Source organism: Vombatus ursinus, unplaced genomic scaffold (assembly GCF_900497805.2).
Source record: "Vombatus ursinus unplaced genomic scaffold, bare-nosed wombat genome assembly UNPS02001287.1, whole genome shotgun sequence".
In the NCBI taxonomy this organism is placed as follows: domain Eukaryota; kingdom Metazoa; phylum Chordata; class Mammalia; order Diprotodontia; family Vombatidae; genus Vombatus; species Vombatus ursinus.
In genome coordinates this window covers 8927691-8945852 of record NW_020941065.1, presented here as the reverse complement: position 1 = coordinate 8945852, position 18162 = coordinate 8927691, and the positions used below count along the sequence as shown (strand labels likewise).

The window sequence follows — 18162 nt, the reverse complement described above, 5'->3', positions numbered from 1 at the left end:
TATTAAGTGGGGGAAAAAAAACAAAAAACAAACAAAAAAAAGGCCTGCTATGGGCAATTTACTAGGGGCAGCTAGGTGGTGCAGTGGACAGAGCACCAGCCCTGGAGTCAGGAGGACCTGAGCTAAAATCTGGCCTCAAACCCTTCTAGCTTGTGATCCTGGGCAAGTCACTTAACCTCAATTGCTTCCCCACCTCCACAAATTGTAATTTACCAGCTGAGTAATCCAGGACAAGCCATACCTCTTTGGCCTCAGTTTCCTCATCAGTTGAAGGTTTCTGAGGTCCCTTTCAGCCTTTGAGGTAGGTACTGTGGCTGGAGTGGGGCAGCCTACCTGTCAGTGGTGAGGACCCCTAAGGTCACCAGCTTGAGGCTGCTCCTGGGTAGGCCACTCTAGGAGCTGGGAGAGCAAGGGAGGAGCGCCCAGGACTCTAAGTGCAGCCTTCTTCATTTGGTGCCCTGGGACAAAGCCCTGGTCTCCATGGTATAGTGATTTCAGTTCTAAGTTATAGAAGTGGGGTACCATAACCCCAACAAGGACATTCTATAAATCATCTTGATCTTAGAACAATGGGCCTACAGTCAGGAGAGCTGTGGGTCAGGCAGAGATCCTTGCCCTGGGGTTTGGGAAGTTTTTTTTTTTTAAAAGCAGTTTAATAACTGTATTTCAATACAATTGGTATCCTTTGTAAGCCTCTGTATTTTATTGTATATATTATGTACAATATAATATATATGTATATATACTATATACAATTTTATACTATATATTCTTAGAAATGGCCGTCTCTATCACAGGCAATGTGGTTTCTTGGAAGAGCACTAGATTTGAAGTCAGAGGACCTGGGGTCTTATTGTGGCTCTGCCAGTGACTTTGAAAAGGTCACTTGCCCTCAGTTCCCTCCTCTGTGAATGAGAGGGTTGAACCAGATGGCTTCTTGGAAGCCACAGAAGGGGTCTCCTCCACCTTTAGAGCTCTGGGCCTGGGATCCAATGAGTAGATGGCCTCCTATATATAATATATAGTATATATATTGTACATTTTAAAAGGAGCTTTGTTTGCACTTAGTTTGTAAAGCCTGTGGACTTTCATTTTCAGTTTTTAGAGGTAAAGGGGTCCATATTCCGAGAAGGGGTCCATAGATATCACCAGATTGCCAGAGGGGTAACAAGTCAGAAAAAATAAAAATGAAAATGTTAAGAAGCCTTGCTTAAGACTTGCTAGTTGTGTGGGCATGGAAGAATCAAATTCCTTCTCCAAGCCTCAGTCTTCCTCTCTGCCAAGTGGGTATGAAAAAATGCCCTTAATGGAGCTCATGTTATTCATTTTGAAACTCCTTTCATGAAAAGAATATAAGTTCCTTGAGGGCAGGGACTATTTGGTTTTTGTCTTTGTATACTTGGTTCCTAGTGCCATGGCTGGCACATGGCAGCACATAAAGGCTTGTACAATTGAACTTAAGTAGGACATTAACGTTAGTGGCATCAGTATGAGTCAACAGCTTGTCTTAACAGCCAGAAAAAAGAGTGAGTATGTAGGCTGTCTAGTGTCCAGGACTAAGGAAGTCCTATTTCCTCTCTACTACCCCCTGGTTGGACCACATAGGAAGGAAACAAACATTTATTAAACACCTACTATGTGCCAGGCACTGTGCTAAGTGCCTTACAAATATTATCTCTTAATGTAAATCAAAACAACTCTGTGGTACCACATCACACCTATCAGAATGGTCAACATGACAAAACAGGAAAATGATAAATGTTGGAGAAGATGTGGGAAAATTGGAACACTAATGCATTGTTGGTGGAGTTGTGAAATGATCCAACCATTTTGGAGAGCAATTTGGAACTATGCCCAAAGGGCTATAAAAATGTGTATACCCTTTGACCCAGCAATAGCACTTCTGCGGCTATATCCCAAAGAGATCATACAAATGGGAAGAGGAACTGACATGTACAAAAATATTCATAGCAGCTCTTTTTGTGGCGGCAAAGAATTGGAAATTGAGAGGATGCCCATCAATTGGGGAATGGCTGAGCAAGTTGTGGTATATGAATGTTATGGAATACTATTGTGCTATAAGAAATGATGAACAGGCTGACTTCAGAAAAACCTGGAAAGACTTGTATGGTCTGATGCTGAGTGAAGTGAGCAGAACCAGGAGAACGTTGCACACAATAACAGCCACGTTGCGTGATGACCAATATTGATAAACTTATCCCTTCCTGGCAATACAAGGATCTAAGACATCTCCAGAGGCCTTGTGATGGAAAATGCTATCCACATCCAAAGAAAGAACTATGGAAGCTGACTTGTTATTTTTTTCTCTTCTGTTGAGTTTTGTTTCCTCTTTCTGATGGTTCCTCCTATTGGTTTTAATTTCTACTTACAACATCACTAATGTGAAAATATGTTTAATATGAATGTAAATGTATAGCCTATATCAGATTGTGCACCGTCTTGGGGAGGGTGGTGGGGAGGAAGGGGGAGAAAAATTTTAAACTCAAAAGCATATGGAAGTGATTATCAATAAATCAAAATAAATTAATAAAAAATTATCTCTTTTGATTCTCATGACAACCTTGAGAGGTGGGTGCTGTTATTATTTTCGTTTTAAAGTTAAGGAAACTGAGGCAAACAGGTGAAGTGACTTGCTGAGGGTCACACACTTAAAAATGTCCGAGGCTGAATTTGAACTCAGGTCTTCCTGACTGCAGACCCAGCATTCTAGCCACTGAGCTACCTAGCTGCCTCATAAGATCATATATTTAAACCTAAAGATTACCTTAAGGAGTTATCTAGTCCAACCAACCTCATTTGATTCTCATAACAATTCTGGGAAATAGATGCTATTATTATCATCCCCATTTTATAGATGAAGAAACTGAGGCAAATAGAGTTTAAGTGGCTTGCCCAGGGTCACATACTTAGTAAAGTATCTGAGGCCAAATGTGAACTTAGGTGTTCCTGACTTCAAGCTTAGGGTTCTGTCCACTGTACTACTTCGCTGAATATGGGGGATTAGACTTAGTCTGCTTGGCCCAAGAGGTGAGAATTAAGAAGTCACAAAGAGACATATTCAAGTGGATGTCAGGAAAAACTTCCTAACAACTTCCTTGATTCTAGGCCCAGGGTTCTATGCACTGCGCCACCTAGTGGCCCTAGAGGAAACTACAACCTAATACAAAGGGCCCCGGGGGTTAGTGCCGGGGCGGGGAACCTGCCGCCTGGAGGCTACATCTGGTCCTCTATGTCCTCAAGTGCAGCCCCTTGACGGAATCCAATTCAAAGGGCCACACTTGAGGACCTAGAGAGCCACATGTGGCCTCAAGGCTGTAGGTTCTCTATCCCTGGTAGCCGCTGTAACTTTTGCTAAGGATGAATCGGCTGGCAGGGATGATGGTGTTTTTTTTTTTTTTTATAAGAGGGCTGGTAGAGGGAGCCCTGATTTGAAGGAGGAGATCTGTAAAAAATTAATTGTTCCTTTGTGTGCAGACTGTCCTGCTAAATAGCCTTTGGAAACTCACCAACCTTATCCATTTACCCAAGTGTTCCCGGAAAAGTGACTCTTTGCAGACACTGGCATCCAGCAGACTTATTAAGCCATGCAGAAGGCAGTGTGCCATACAGCGGCAGATCAGGCATTTTGACCCTGGCTAATTTCACTCAGTGCTAAGCCTCAGCCCCTCCCTGTCCTCTCCAGCTTGGCAGACAGCAGAGGTCCCCCAAGGATCAGAGATTGAGAGGTAGCAGGGCTCTCAGAGGCCACCTACTCATTGGATCTTAGGACCAGAGCTCTAAAGGTGGAAAAGACCCCTTCTGTGGCTTCCAAGAAGCCATCTGGTCCAACCCTCTCATTCATATGGGAGGAAACTGAGGGGAAATGACCTTTTCAAAGTCATTGGCACAGCCAGAATAAGACCCCAGGTTGTCTGACTTCAAATCCAGTGGCTTTTCCAAGAAACCACATTGCTTGTAATAGAGACAGCCATTTCCAAGAAGAATAATCATTGAAATTTAAATATGGCTTCAAAGTTCCAAAAAAAGTAATTGATATCCATTCTTTCATTTGAACCTTAAAACAACCCTATGGGTGTTACTGGTCTGATCTCCATTTCTTCTAGATGAGAAAACTAGGGTGGAGAGAGGAGAGTGACATATCCATGGTCACACAGCTCCTAAGTGGCAGAGGTAAGATTCCACCCCAGGTGTTCCAGATGCCAAATCTAGCTCTCTAGTCAATTTGACACTTGGCCTCCTGGGAAACTCTCATGCCTGGGGTACTGAGAGGACCCAGTAAGGTTGTGCACCCGTTTTCCTTTTCAGCTGAGGAGGCACTCACCTGGCTGTGAAGTTGTTGTAATTCTTCTAGGCTCTGCCTCAGTTTCCCTCTTTCTCCTTCCATCAGTTCCCTTAGCGCTCTAGAGTCCTCATTGGTTTGTCTGATTTGCTCTTCTAAGGTGTCGTCATCAATTCTCCGGGAGCTCTGGTAGAAAAAGAGAGCCACCAACCAGTCAGACATAAGGAGAGGGAGCGGGGGAAGAGAGAGACAGAAAAGCAGGAGAGACAGGAAGACAGGGAGAGAGACACAGAAACAAAGAGAGACAGAGAGACTGAGAGATGGGAATAGAGAGAAAGACAGATAGAGAGAGATAGACTGAGAAACAGAAACAGAGACAGAGAAAGACAGAGACAGAAACAAAGAGAGACAGAGAGATCCTTTGCTCAGTTTTTAATTGCAAATAATTAGTATTCATTACTGCCCAAGTGTTAAGGGAAGAGGGGGGAGGGGGAGAGTAATTTAATTGGTATAATCCATCATATTCCCCAGTTTGACATCATTCCTTCTTCTCCCAGACTGACCTGATTCAATTGAATAAACAACAAGCATTTATTAAGCACCTATAAAGACAGAAATAAAACAGTCCCTACCTTCAAGAAGCTTACATTTTACTAAGGGATTCTACTGATCTATATAGGTCCTAGACAGCCATAATAAAACACGAACTCAACACAGCCAGTACCCAACACAGGTAGGGACAGCTATCCTACCATTTCACCTTACCTGGCACAGTCAGAAAGATTTTGATACTCAGTGGGAAGAAGAAAACTGAAGATAAATAATAGCTGAAGGACTGAGAGTCTGAGCAGAGTCAACAAGGCAAAAATCTGCCATATTTGGCTGAAGGGACATGTCAAGGAAATAGTGTATACAGAAAACTCATTAGAACAGTACCTCTCCCTCGAATGCGCAAGAGCCAAACTGGGAATACAAGAGCCAGACTGGGAACAGTAAGAACCCTTCACAACTGACCTTTTCCACATTTACTCATTCATGACTTCTCTGGGCAGGAGTTTTCCCCCTCACACACTCAATTTTCCAGCCAAACAGTCCTACAGAATTCCAAGTAATCCTACTTGTAATTTCCATCTCGACATTCCATCTCCCACCTCCATCTCTTTGCAAGGGTTTCCCCCCCATACCTAGAATGGTCTGTTGCCTCAACTTGACAAACTTAGCTTTCTTTAAAGCACAGCTCAGGCAGCTACATGATGCCCATCCCAGATTTCCCTAGTGCTTAGAGTTGTCTACCACTTGAAATTACTTTGTGAATACTTTGTATTTTCATCTCTGTGTAGATGGTGTTTCCTCTGATAGAATATAAGCTTCCTGGGGCAGCGATGCCATAGTTTTTTCTTTGGATGTTCAGCACTGAACACGGTGACTAGCACACAATAAGTGCTCGTTGAATTGAATGGGCAGCATCCCATCATATAAATAGGGAAGTAGGAGCTCATCCATTTGTGGTGTACAAGAGCCCCTGACTCTCAGCCTCCACTTACTTCCCTAGCATTTCCAGGATCATAACGGATTTAGCACTAAATATTCTTGGGGTCAGAGGATTATAGATTGAGTGCTAGAAGGCCTCTTAGCGGTCACATAGTCCAACTTTAATTTTTCATCAGAAAATTAAGACCCAGAAGGGGAAGGCGATTCACTCAAGGTCACACAGGGGACAAATGGTAGACCCAAGATTTGAACCTGCATCTCTTTACTCCAAATCCAGGGTTCTATCTACAATGCTATCATGCTCTCTCAACCCTGATCTCTGTCCCGTGTCTTCCAGTGCTTTCAGGTTAGCTGACTAGAGACCTGGTCCAAATATTTTATTTTTAAAAATTTAATTTTACATTTTTCAATGAACAAAAAGATCCATTTTCTTTCCTTTCAATCTCTCCCCCATCATTCCCTGACCACTGAGGGGGGAAAAACAAAAAGAAAACTGTTACGCAAATATGCATAGTTAAGTAAAACCCTTATAGTGGCTGTATTGGTTTATAAGAAATGCCTTATTGTGCAGCCTGAGCTGGACTAGTGGCCTCTGTTATGACTCCCTCCACTTCATGCCCTTACCCTCGGCAAGGCCCTAGAGAGTAGGACCATAGCTTTGGCACTGGGAGGGATCTGGGAGGTCATCTATTCCAATCTTCCCATTTTAAGGATGGGTAAACTGAGGCCTGGTGACTTGCCCACCTTCATCCTACTAATGAAGGGCAGGGCTGGGGTCCCAACCCAGGGCCTCAGACTCCTAGCACAGTGTTCTGGCCACTGCCCAAGAAGTCCCCCGGCAGGGCCTCTTACCGTGGGCTCCATTCCATCCACTATGCTCTGAATAAGTCTCTTGAGCTCACTGAGAGCCGTGCGTAAGCTGCCGGCTGGCACATCCTTGGCTGACGAGGTTTCTGACGACTCGTCCATCGAGGAGTCTGTGGAGACGGCTGAGTCGGCACTGTCATTTCCCCGGAGGTGGGAGCAGAGATATCGGACCTGGCAATAAGCTTCCCAAAGCTGCAGCCTCAGCTGGCCCGGGGAAGAAATTACATTGGAATGCGGGCCAGAGAAGAGGCTGCCAACCCTCCCCACGCCTGCCGCCGCAGAGCCTTCCCTGCCCTTTTGCAGCCAGGACATCAGGTCTTCCCCTCTTCCTTAACCACCCCTTCCGTGAAATCCTCCCATTGCGCTCTGAGCTGTTCTCAGCGTGTCTGAACAGCTCGCTCCTCCTCCCTGTGGTGTTTTGGGACTTTCACGCTTGAGTACCTAAGCTGGAAAGTCATGTGGAGGGGTGAGGAAAAGGTTAGGGGCACTTGGGGAGGGAGGGGGTGTGGGAGAATAGTTGGCAGGGTGAAGGACAATGGTTCTTGGGTGCCAGCGCCCAGGGCTACAAAACCAGGGCAGGTCATTCCACAGTCAATTCACAAGAATTTAAGTGGGAGGAGCTGGGAGTAGGAAGGAATGGAAATCAGCTATGCCCTGACAGAATCCCAGAATGGGAATGGCCATCTAGCCTAACCTGGGCTCGAGAGATCATCCCACCCACCACAGCCCCCAAAAGTCATCATCCACCTTCCACTTGACTATCTCCAGTGATGGGGAACCCACTGGTACACAGTAAGTGCTTAATAAATGCTTGTTGGCTGATTGTTAACAAACTCCTGAGGCAACCATTCCACTCTGGGACAGTAAGGATGTTAGGATCAAGACTTAGGGATAGGAGGTCCAACCCCCTCATTTTATCGTTGATGACACTGAGGCCCAGAGAGAAATGAGGTGACCTGTCCAAGGTTACACACACAGGCAGTACATGGCAGAGCCAGACTAGGAAGTCAGGGGCTCTTTCCATAGCTTAGGTTTGCCTCTTTGTAGCTTCCATCCCTGCTCCTAGCTCTGATCTCTCCGATCTAGTAGAGCGTGGTTAATCCTTCTTCCAAATCGCAGCCCTTTAAATACTTGGAGACAGCTAGGTGTCTCCTGCTGAGTCTCATGTCAGGTCAAACGGCCAGTTTCTTCAACCCATCCTTTTATGATACAAACTCAACACCTTTCGTCATCCTGACTGCCCTCCTCCTAATATGCATCTTTCCTAAAACATGCTGCTTAGAACTGAACCCAAAACTTCAGATACACTCTGTCCTGGAAGGCGGACAGTGGGACTTACCTCTCTGGCATTGAACCCCATCCCACGATTAATACAGTCTATGAATACATGAACATTTTCTTGTCTGTCCTATCTATCTGTCTATCTAATATACACACAAATATGTATGTATATATATTTTGTATTTACTTTTCTGTGTATATGTTGTTATTGCTCAATAGAATGCATGCTTCTTCTTTTTTGGAGGCAATCAGGGTTAAGTGAATTACCTAGGGTCACAGAGCTAGTAAATGTCAGAGGCTGGATTTGAACTCAGATCCTCCTGACTCCAGGGCCAATGCTGTATCCATTGCATCCCAAGCTGCCCCAGAATCTGTGCTTCTTGAAGGCAGGGACTTTCGATCTTGTTTTCAGATTCCTAGTGCCTGGCATACAATAGGCATTTAATAAATGCAGCTAGGTGGTACAGTGGATAGAGCACTGGTCCTGAAGTCAGGAGGACCTGAGTTCTAATCTGGCTTCAGACACTTACTAGCTGTGTGACCCTGGGCAAGTCACTTAACCCCAACTGCTTCCAAAAAATTAAAAATAAAAGGGAAGATTCAATAAATGCTTATTGATTGAATGATGATAGAATGTAAGCTCCTTGAGCACAAGGACTGTGTCATTATTGTCTTGGCTCCCTAGTACTTGGAACATAGCTGTTCTTTATTCAGTCAGTCCTGTCTGACTCTTCGTGACCCCATCTGGGGTTTTCTTGGCAAAGATGTTGGAGTGGTTTGCCATTTTCTTCTCCATCTCACTTTACAGATGAGAAAACTGAGGCAGACAGGGTTAAGCGACAAGGTCACACAGCTAGTAAGTGTCTGAGGTTTGATTTGAACTTAGATCCTTCTGATTCCAGGGCTGGTGCTCTTATCTACTGTGCCCACCTAGTTGCCCTATAATAGAAGGAAGGGGGAAGAGAATAAATACTTATATAATGCCTACTATGTGACAGGGACTATGCTAAGCACTTTACAATTATTATCCCGTTTGATCCTCACAATAACCCTAGGATAAAGATGCTATTATTGTCTCCATTTTACAGATGAGGAAATTGAGGCAAACAGAGGTTAAGTCACTTGCCCAGGGTCAACAGCTGGTAAATGTCTGAGGTGAGATTTGAACTCAGGTCTTCCTGACTCCAGGCCAGTACTCTATCCACTCTACCACCTGGCTGTCCTGTGGAACATTGTATGTACTTAATAAATGTTTATTGATTGAGTGATGATAGAATGTAAGCTCCCTGAGGGCAGGGACTGTTTCAGTTTTTGTCTTTGTATTTAAGCACCTTGCACAGAAGCTTGATTCACTTTTTTTTAAGTAGGGGATCAGACCTGCAATTTTATTGGCCTATAGAGCTCCCAGTAAGGAAACTCTCGATTAGTGTAGATCAGGACCTGCTTGGCAACGTATCGATCTTAGAAAGTTATCCAGGGTCCTGTGAGTTGAAGTGATTTCCCCAGGGACCTGGTGTGTAGGAGACATTTGATAAATGCTAACTGAAAACCTCCAGGGAAGGGAAACCCATGGCCAATTCTAACTTAGGGTTTTTGTCAAGCGGTTCCCAAGGTTGCCCGTTCTGTCCTCTGGGGCCAAGTAGAACATGGCAGGTCTCCAGTCTGAGCCTGCTGTTTCCTGTCACTGAACTGGGCACACATGTCCACTTCCTTGGTCCCTATTTCAATCTTGTTCTCTTCCTTCACGGCTCAGCTCGGGTGCTACCAGCCTGAGCTCCCCTGCCCCTTTGCCCATCACCCTTCTGAAAGTCATCTCCCCCTTGCCCTTAAACTTCTCTTCATCCCTTGAGTGGCATGTGAGCTCATCGGAAGGATGGGCTGCAACATTTTTCTGCTGGGCTGAGATCTGTTCCCCTACAATGTGTACCCTTCTGTTTGCTTGGCCAAGCAGGAAAAGTCCATCCTAAAATCTTTTCTCCATGAAAATCTTTCCTAGAACCACAGGCTTGGAGCTTGAAGGTGCCTTAGAAGCCCTCAAGGTCAAAATTTGGAGATGAGAAAACAGGCTCTGAGTAGAGTTGTCTAAAGTCATTCGGGGAGTGAGAGAGGATAGAGCATTGGCCCTGGAGTCAGGAGAACCCAGGTCCTCTGACTTCAAAGGCTTTTTTGTTGTTCTTTGTTGAAAAGCATCACCATGTAAGTGGCCCCTTACATCTTTTCTTCTCCAGTTCAATCATCCCTACCTCCCTCAACCAATCCACTCATGACATGATCAGATAGGTAAACTGAGGCCCAGGAAGATGAAAGAATTTGCCCAAGGTCACCCAGGCAGTAAGTGACCACGCCAGGATTTGAACCCATGTGCTCTGATTTCAAAACCAGCATATTTTTTCCACTGCTTAATTAAAAAAATATTTTCTCCCAAGTGGCCAGTCCCTTCACCATCCTGACTTCCTTCTGGATGCTCTCAGATTGCCAAAGTTCTTCCTAAAATATGTCACCCAGAATTTAACACGATATTTTAGATGTTGACTGACCAGGACAGAGTACAGTGTAGTACTATCATTGAATCTGATAACACATGGAAACCATTTTGCACATCTTAAAATGCTGCACAAATGTTTTGTTGTTTAGTTGTGTTCAGTCATGCCCAGCTCTGTGACTTCATCTGGGTTTTTCTTGGCAAAGATACTGGAGCAGTTTGCCATTTCCTTCTCTAGATCATTTTACAGATGAGGAAACTGAGGCAAACAGGATGAAGTGACTTGTCCAGGGTCACACAGCTAGTAAATGTCTGAGGCCAGATTTGAACTCAGGTCTTCCTGACTCCAGGCCTGGCACTCTATCCATTGTGCCACCTAGCTACCTATATATAAATGTTAGCTATCATCATCATCACCAGCACCTAGTTCGGGATACTTTGCGTCTCTTAATGCAGCCCCAGATGACAATGTTTTTTGGCTGCTATATCTTACCATTGATTCATATCGAGCTTGTGGTCCACTAACCCTCACCCTCCTCAGATCCTTCCCCCCCCCCAGGAACCAAACCCGAACACGTGCATGTAATTTCGGCCCATCCTCCCCAGGAGTCACACCTGTTCTCGCTCTTGCTCCAGCTCCTCAGCCTCCATGCTCTGCTCGATTTCAGACAGGAGTGACGTGCTAGTGGCATTAAAGCTCTGCAGACTCCTCTCGTCGCTGAGCTCCTCCACCTTCACCTGGAGCTGCCGGTAGGAGAGCCGGACGTCCTGGAGCTCCAGCTGACTCTGGTGGAGCTTTCAGAAAGACAGGAAGGGAAGAACTGTTGGGCAGGACCAAGACTGGGAAAGGAGGAAGCTGGCAGGTACACCCCGTGGGAGGATCAGCCTTTATTTGCCTTCTTTGCTATTCTGTCTATAGATTCCTTTGTATGTATTTGTTTGCATGTTGTCTGTAAGCTCCTTGAGGGCAGGGACTGCCCTTTGCTTCTCCTGGTATCCCCAGAGCTTAGCACAGTGCCTGGCATATAGTAGGTGTTTAATAAATGCTTATTTACTAATTGATCATTTGGATACTGTGACTTTATAACAAATAAGACAGTAGTTATTCTTAGGTTGGGCAGCTAGGTGGTGCAGTGCATAGAGTACCGGACTTGGAGTCAGGAAGACTCATCTTCTTGAGTTCAAATCTGGCCTCAGTCACTTACTAGCTGTGTGACTCTGGGCAGGTCACTTCACCTTAGCTGTGTGACTCTGGGCAGGTCACTTCACCCTGTTTGCCTCAGTTTCCTTACCTATGAAATGAGCTGGAGAAGGAAATGTCAAATCACTCTAGTATCTTTGCCAAGAAAACCCCAAAAGGGGTCATAAAAAGTCAGACACCACTGAAAAATTAATGAACAATTCTTAGGTCAGGGAAAAAAAATTTGCTTTGTTTAATTGTTGGCAAATTTGATTTTCTTGAGTAATAAAATTAAACTCGGGGGTCATTTGTTTCTAGGGTTGCCCCTTCACAATTCTTAAAAACCTCCCATTTAAACAATCCATGCCCTTCCTCCATCTCCAGGATGAGTTGACCCTAGCCTTTCCTTGAAGGTACCAGCCACTAACCACCAGGTCACAGAATTGGATGGGACCCCAAAGGCTGTCTAGTCTAACCCATAGCCAGACACACACCCCCTCTGCAGCATCCTTCATAGGTCATCATCCAGCTTTTGCTTAGGGACTTTCAATGACAGGGAACTCACTACCTTACAAGTCAGCCCATTCTATGTTTAATAATAATAACTGACATAGACTTAAAAGTGGCAGGGGCCTTAGAGACCATCAAGTCCATTTTACAGATGAGGAGATTGAGGCTGACAAAGATAAAGTCATAAGCTGGTAAGATCTAAGGTGGGATTTGAACAGGTCTTTTTGATTCTAAGCTCCATCTATTATATTGTTTATAGAGCATATAAAAAACTTGCAAAGTTCTTTAAATACATTTTAATACCTGAGCCCTTTAACAACCCAGTGAGAGGTAATACAAAAATATTATTGCCATGTCTATGTTACAGATGAAGAAATGGGTTCAGACAGGTCAGGTGACTTGTCCAGGGTCACATAGCTAGTAAGAATCACGGATAGGAATTGAATTCAGGTTTTCCTAACCAAGTCCAGGGTGCTATCCACTAAACCACACTGCCTCCCACTTTTGTGCAACTCTGATTATTAGGAAGTTTTTTCTTATATCAAGTCATAATAATAATAATAATAATAATAATAATAATAATTAGTACTTATGTATCACTTTAAAGTTTGCCAAGTGCTTTACAAATATTATCTCATTTTATCCTCACAACAAACCCTGGGAGGTAGGGGCTATTATTATCCCCATTTTATAGATAAGAAAACTGAGGCAGAAGGAGGTCAAATGACTGGTCTAAAGTCACCCAATGAGTGTCCAAGGTCAGATTTAAACTCAAGCCTTCCTGACCCTAGGTCTAACATTTTATCTATTGTACTACCCTCACCTTTCCTAATCTCCCTTAATGCTAATGCCTTCCTTCTGTTAATTATCTCAACTTATCCGTCTATAGCTTGAACATAATTATTTGCATGTTGTCTCCCCCATTAGGCTGGGGGCTCCTTGAGGGCAGGCAATCGTGTTTCCCTTTATTTCTCAGCACTTAGCACAATGCCAGGTACAAAGTAGGTGATTAATAAATGCTTCTTTTGATTGATGGTACCAACTAAATGCCTCTATTTACATATGCCTTTCAACAACTGCCCCTCATTCTTCTTCATTCTACCCACTGGGACCGAGCAGAACAGGGCCTCTCCTTCATGATTTTGACCTTGAAGAGACAGCTCTCATGTTCCCCCCAAGTTTTCTCTTCCCTGCTAATATCCTCAATTCTTTCAAGTGGTCCTGATACAGTATGGGGGGGGCGCTTTCTCATCCTGGTTGCCCTCCATGAGATGCCCTCCAACTTCTCAATGTCTTTCTTTAAAAGTCATCTGGCTTCTTAGAACGATCCACACCCCTTCCCATCCTCCTGCCATGTTGTCCAAATGGTAGCCAGAATCCCAGTGTTGGGGCTTTCAGCTAGTTCTCAATGTAACTGGGTAGCTGTGTTTCCCTCCAAGCCAGAATGGGCAATGGGGGAGAGTTCTAAGCAGCCAATTACCCTACTCCCCTGGGTGACGGGGGCCTTGAAGGGTGCACCCACATGACCAAGAGCCCCAAGCAAGGCCACTGCCTCAGCATGGCTCTATCTCAGTGGGGGTTCACCACGCCCAGTTCTGAGGTACTTCAGAAGGAATGAAAAAAAATGATGTTCCTCAGAAATATTTCCCAGGCTCAGCTGGCCGTCCTGTGGACAGCATGGGGCATCAGCACATGGCTTGCTCATTGTTTTTCAGGAGAAATCCATGTACTATCTCAGCAGGTGAGACAAACTCAAGGCCTACCACACTGGAAGGAATTAATTCAATTATTCATTCATTCCAGAAGGTGCTTAATTAATGTTGACGTGAAGGGGGAAAGGACCATAGTAGCCTGAGGCTTGGGTCAAGAAATGGTTCACCAACTTGACAGTTATAAACCAACTTCCCCCCAATACTCCCTAAGCTAAAAAAAAAAAGTGAAAAACCAGGACCCAAATTTCTGTATTGTGAAAAATGAAGCAATAGAATAATAACTTCCTTTTCTAGAGTGCTTTAAGGTTTGCAAAGCGCCTTTTGTATGGTAATGCTTTGAAGCAAATAATGCAAGTATTACGCCCATTTTACAGATGAGGAACCTGAGCTTCGGAGAAGGGAAGTGGTTTACCCAATGTCATTCAGCTTATAAATGTCTGACACGAGATTCAAACCCAGGATGTCTGACTTCAAGGCGAGAGCTCTTCCCTCTACCCCCCACTTCCTTCTACCAGGTGGGGCCTATGTAGCTTAATATGTTATGTGTATTGTGTATATCAGGCATTAGCAAACCATGGCCCTGAGCCTGGTCTTGTGGTTTGCTGATCCCTAGTGTGTATAATATTTTAACACTCGGTGATATTTTAATATCATATATAAATATATCCTTACATAGATGATATACACGTGTGTAGGTATACCAGATATATCACATATATGATGTATGAGCTTAATTGCGCAAATGCATGCATACCCACATATATGTATATGTCCATGCATGCATATGTGTGTATAGATATATACATACATACACAGCCATACATATATTTTATGTGCATGCATGTATGTATACATATGTGTGATATGTGGATGAATACATCTTTATCTACCCATGTGTGTGACTACAAATCAAGCAAAAAGAAACAGAGGGGGTGGGAGGGAGAAGGTATCCAGGTGAGGGTATATTGGCAAAGCAAGGCGAGTCAGGAGTGAAGCCTTGTTTGGCCTGGCCACTTGCTCAAAATGGAAGATCCTGGAGGGATTCACTGGTGGGGGGAGGGGGTGGGAGAGAGAAGTGGGGGAGTCTTCCAGGGTAAGAAGGCAGCTGAAGCAGGGAGAAGTGCTCGTAGGATTAGAAACTTAGGCCTAGAGGCCATGAAATCCAACCTCCTCATTTTATAGATGAGGAGACTAAGACCTGGTGAGCTTCAATGATTTTCTCAGGGTTATAGAGCTAGTAAGTATTTGAGGGAAGACTGGAACCCAGAATCCGGGTCTTCCTGATTCCAAGTCTAAAATGCTATCCTCTGCCGTTGACATGTGTAAAGATCTGAAGCCCAAGGAGAGTTTTCACTCTACATTGATAGTTGGAGTTTCCACACCTGGAATTTCCCACACTAATTGAATCTCCCAGGTCTAGAACTACACATATTTAGGTTCCTTGTTCTATAATCAATGCACTTTGTGTATGTGTGGCATCCTTTTACTCTAACACTTCAAGGTGCCATGGTTTTCTCAGTGTGGGTTCTCTCTCCATTGGTGGAGAGTATACCCCATTATGTATGCCACATGAGACAGTCTTCAAGAGATAATGGATTAAAGTATTCATCCCTCTGCGGCTAACCTCTGGGGAGGAGCCCCTCCAGACTTGGCTAGGAAGGCCCATTCATGGACAACAGGTATGCAATCTGTTCTGCGAAGTTTGGATTTAGTCAAAGGGCCACAGTTGAGGACTTAGAAGCCACCTGTGGCCTCGAGGCCACAGGTTCCCCACCCTGGGCTAAATAAATTGTGATATATGAAAGTCATGGGATGTCACCAGGTTGTAAGAAATGATGGCTATGAAGAATTCAGAGAAGCATGGGAAGACTTCAAATTGATGCAAAGTGGAGAAAGAAGAACCAGGAAACCACAACAATGTAAATGCAAAGAACAAAGAGACAAAGCTGAATTGCAATATAATTATGAAGACCAAGGTTGGCTACCAAGAAAAGTTGATAAAATGTATCTTTCTCCCTTCTTTGAAGAGGTGAGGGAACCATGAGTGTGGAATATTGTATATACTATCAGAGAGGTGTTGCATTAATTGGTTTTGTGCCAATTTTTTCCCTCTCTTTAAGAAAGTTACCAGAGGTGGCATATTGAGCAGAGGAGCTGGCAGGGATATATTTGGGAATGAAAGTAATATGATCATGGAAGGTCTAATTAAAAATAGAGACCTGCGATGTACTGGTTAAAGTGGTAGACTTGGGATTAGGAGGTCCTGAGATCAAATTTTACCTCTGATACATATTAGTTTTGTGACCTCGGATGAGTCACTTAACTTCTTGACCTCAGTTTTTTCACCTGTAAAATGGGGATAACAATCCCTATAGGACCTACCTTGCACAGTTGTGATAGGGCTCCAATGAAATAATGCCTGTAACTCATTCTGTGAACTTAGAAGAGTCATATACTTCTCAATTACAATCATCCTAGTGCAAGATCTGCCATTTGCTCTACGACCTTGGGCAAACTGCTTCCCTTCTCTAGACTTCTTATTTCTCCTTGCTAAAAAAAAAAAAAAAAATCCAAAATGATGAAAATATCTTCTTTCTTCCTTTTTTTTTTTTTGGTGAGGCAATTGAGGTTAAATGACCAGCCCAGAGTCACACAGCTAGTGAGTGTTATGTGTCTGAGGCCAGATTTGAACTCAGGTCGTTCATGACTCCCAGGCTACAGTTCCATCCACTGCACCACCTAGCTGCCCCCTAAATACTTTCTGTCTCCTAGCTAGGGGAATGTTGTGAAGTTTGAATCAGTGACACTATATTAGTAACTAGTCATGTTAGATTGGTAACTTAGGGGTTTGTGCTAATAAATAAACTAGTGTAACTTTGTCCTAAGACTTGGTATCATCACCCTCATCCCCAGGTCCCTGGTCTTGGGACTCTTGCCATGAAGCTTTCCCAATCAGACCAGGGCCTCTTGTCATCAGATCTCTGACCCTGGATCCATCCTGTCCCTTCAAAGGCCAGCTCACAAATCACCTTGTACATGAAGAATCTTCTGATCCCTAGTCCCCTAGCTTCTAGTGCCTTCTCTCCCTACATTACCTTATTTTTGTATCAATGTTGCATTGATATATATGTGTATATATATATGTATATGTATATATATGTATATATATATACACATATGTGTGTGTGTGTATGTCTTTGTTGTTGTTCAGTTGTTTTCAGTCATGTCTTACTCTCCATGACCCCATTTGGGGTTTTCTTGGCAAAGATACTGAAGTGGTTTGCAATTTCCTTCTCTAGCTCATTTTACAGATGAGGAAACTGAGGAACACAGGGTGAAGTGACTTGCCCAGGGTCACATAGCTAAGGAAGTGTGTGAGGCCAGATTTGAACTCTATAAGATGAGCCTTTTTGACTGCAGGCTTAGCAGTCTAACCAGTGCGCCACCTAGATGCCCTGTATGTGTGTGTATCTATAGCTATATACCTATATCTATCTACATGTCTATCTAATAGAATATAGGCTGCTTGTACTGGTTTATGTGTAGGTCTTTAATAAAAGTTGGATGAGTGGTGAGTTGTGTGATAGTAACTATGCTTGACCCCAAAGAAGAGATGAGAATAAATGCACCTCCCTTCCTTCTTTGCAGAGGTGGAGGACTACGGGTGCGGAACACTACACATACTGTCAGGCTTGGTTGATGGGTAGGTTGGTTTAGCTGATCTGCTTTTTTTAATCTCTTTAACAATTTTTTGTTCTGAGAATGGCTCTCTAGGTATGGCGAGTGGGGACGGATATATTTGGAATTAAAGGGGATGGAAAAATGAAACATCAATAAAAAGTTTTCCAAGTGCTGGCTGACTGATCTGTAGTTGGGGCATCTCCTGAACATGACACATGAGCACGATTTCACGTTTTTCCTGGAGGTCTGAGGATATAGACAGAAGGTGAATTGAAGCCCTAGCTATCGTGGGAGGTGGGCAAACTTAGGATCGTACAACCACAGGGTGCTAAATTTGGGGTTGGAAGGGATCTCAGGGATCACTAATCCAATCCCCTCCATTTCTTGATGAAGGAACTGAGGCCTGCCTGAGCTTACACAGCTGGGAAATGTAAGAGATGAGGTTTCAACCTGAGTTGAGTCCCCTGACGCCACACTCAGTCTCTTAATTGACTCCAAACTCTGCTCTCTAATTCTGATTTCATTCTGGAAAATGGGCAGGGATCAGAGCATCTTAGAGCTAAAGCTAGAAGAGACCTTACAGGCCGTGTAGCCTTTCCCCTTCATTTTACAGATGGAGAAACTGAGACCTGGGAAGGCTGAGTGACTTGCCCAAGGT

General features: G+C 44.0%; 1 protein-coding gene across 2 annotated transcripts in view; it reads right to left on the bottom strand.

Moving 5' to 3' along the window:
• The window catches only part of BICDL1 (BICD family like cargo adaptor 1), a 131320-nt gene that overhangs the window by 36572 nt on the left and 76586 nt on the right, over positions 1-18162 (bottom strand). Inside the window, exons 5-7 of one of the 2 annotated variants that reach the window (XM_027865339.1) lie at positions 11037-11216; positions 6644-6862; positions 4343-4486 (exon numbers count right to left, since the gene is read on the bottom strand). In XM_027865339.1, the coding sequence (XP_027721140.1) occupies positions 4343-4486; positions 6644-6862; positions 11037-11216 (543 nt within the window). The remainder of the gene's footprint in view (positions 1-4342; positions 4487-6643; positions 6863-11036; positions 11217-18162) is intronic. The other variant, XM_027865348.1, reaches the window with a different exon arrangement.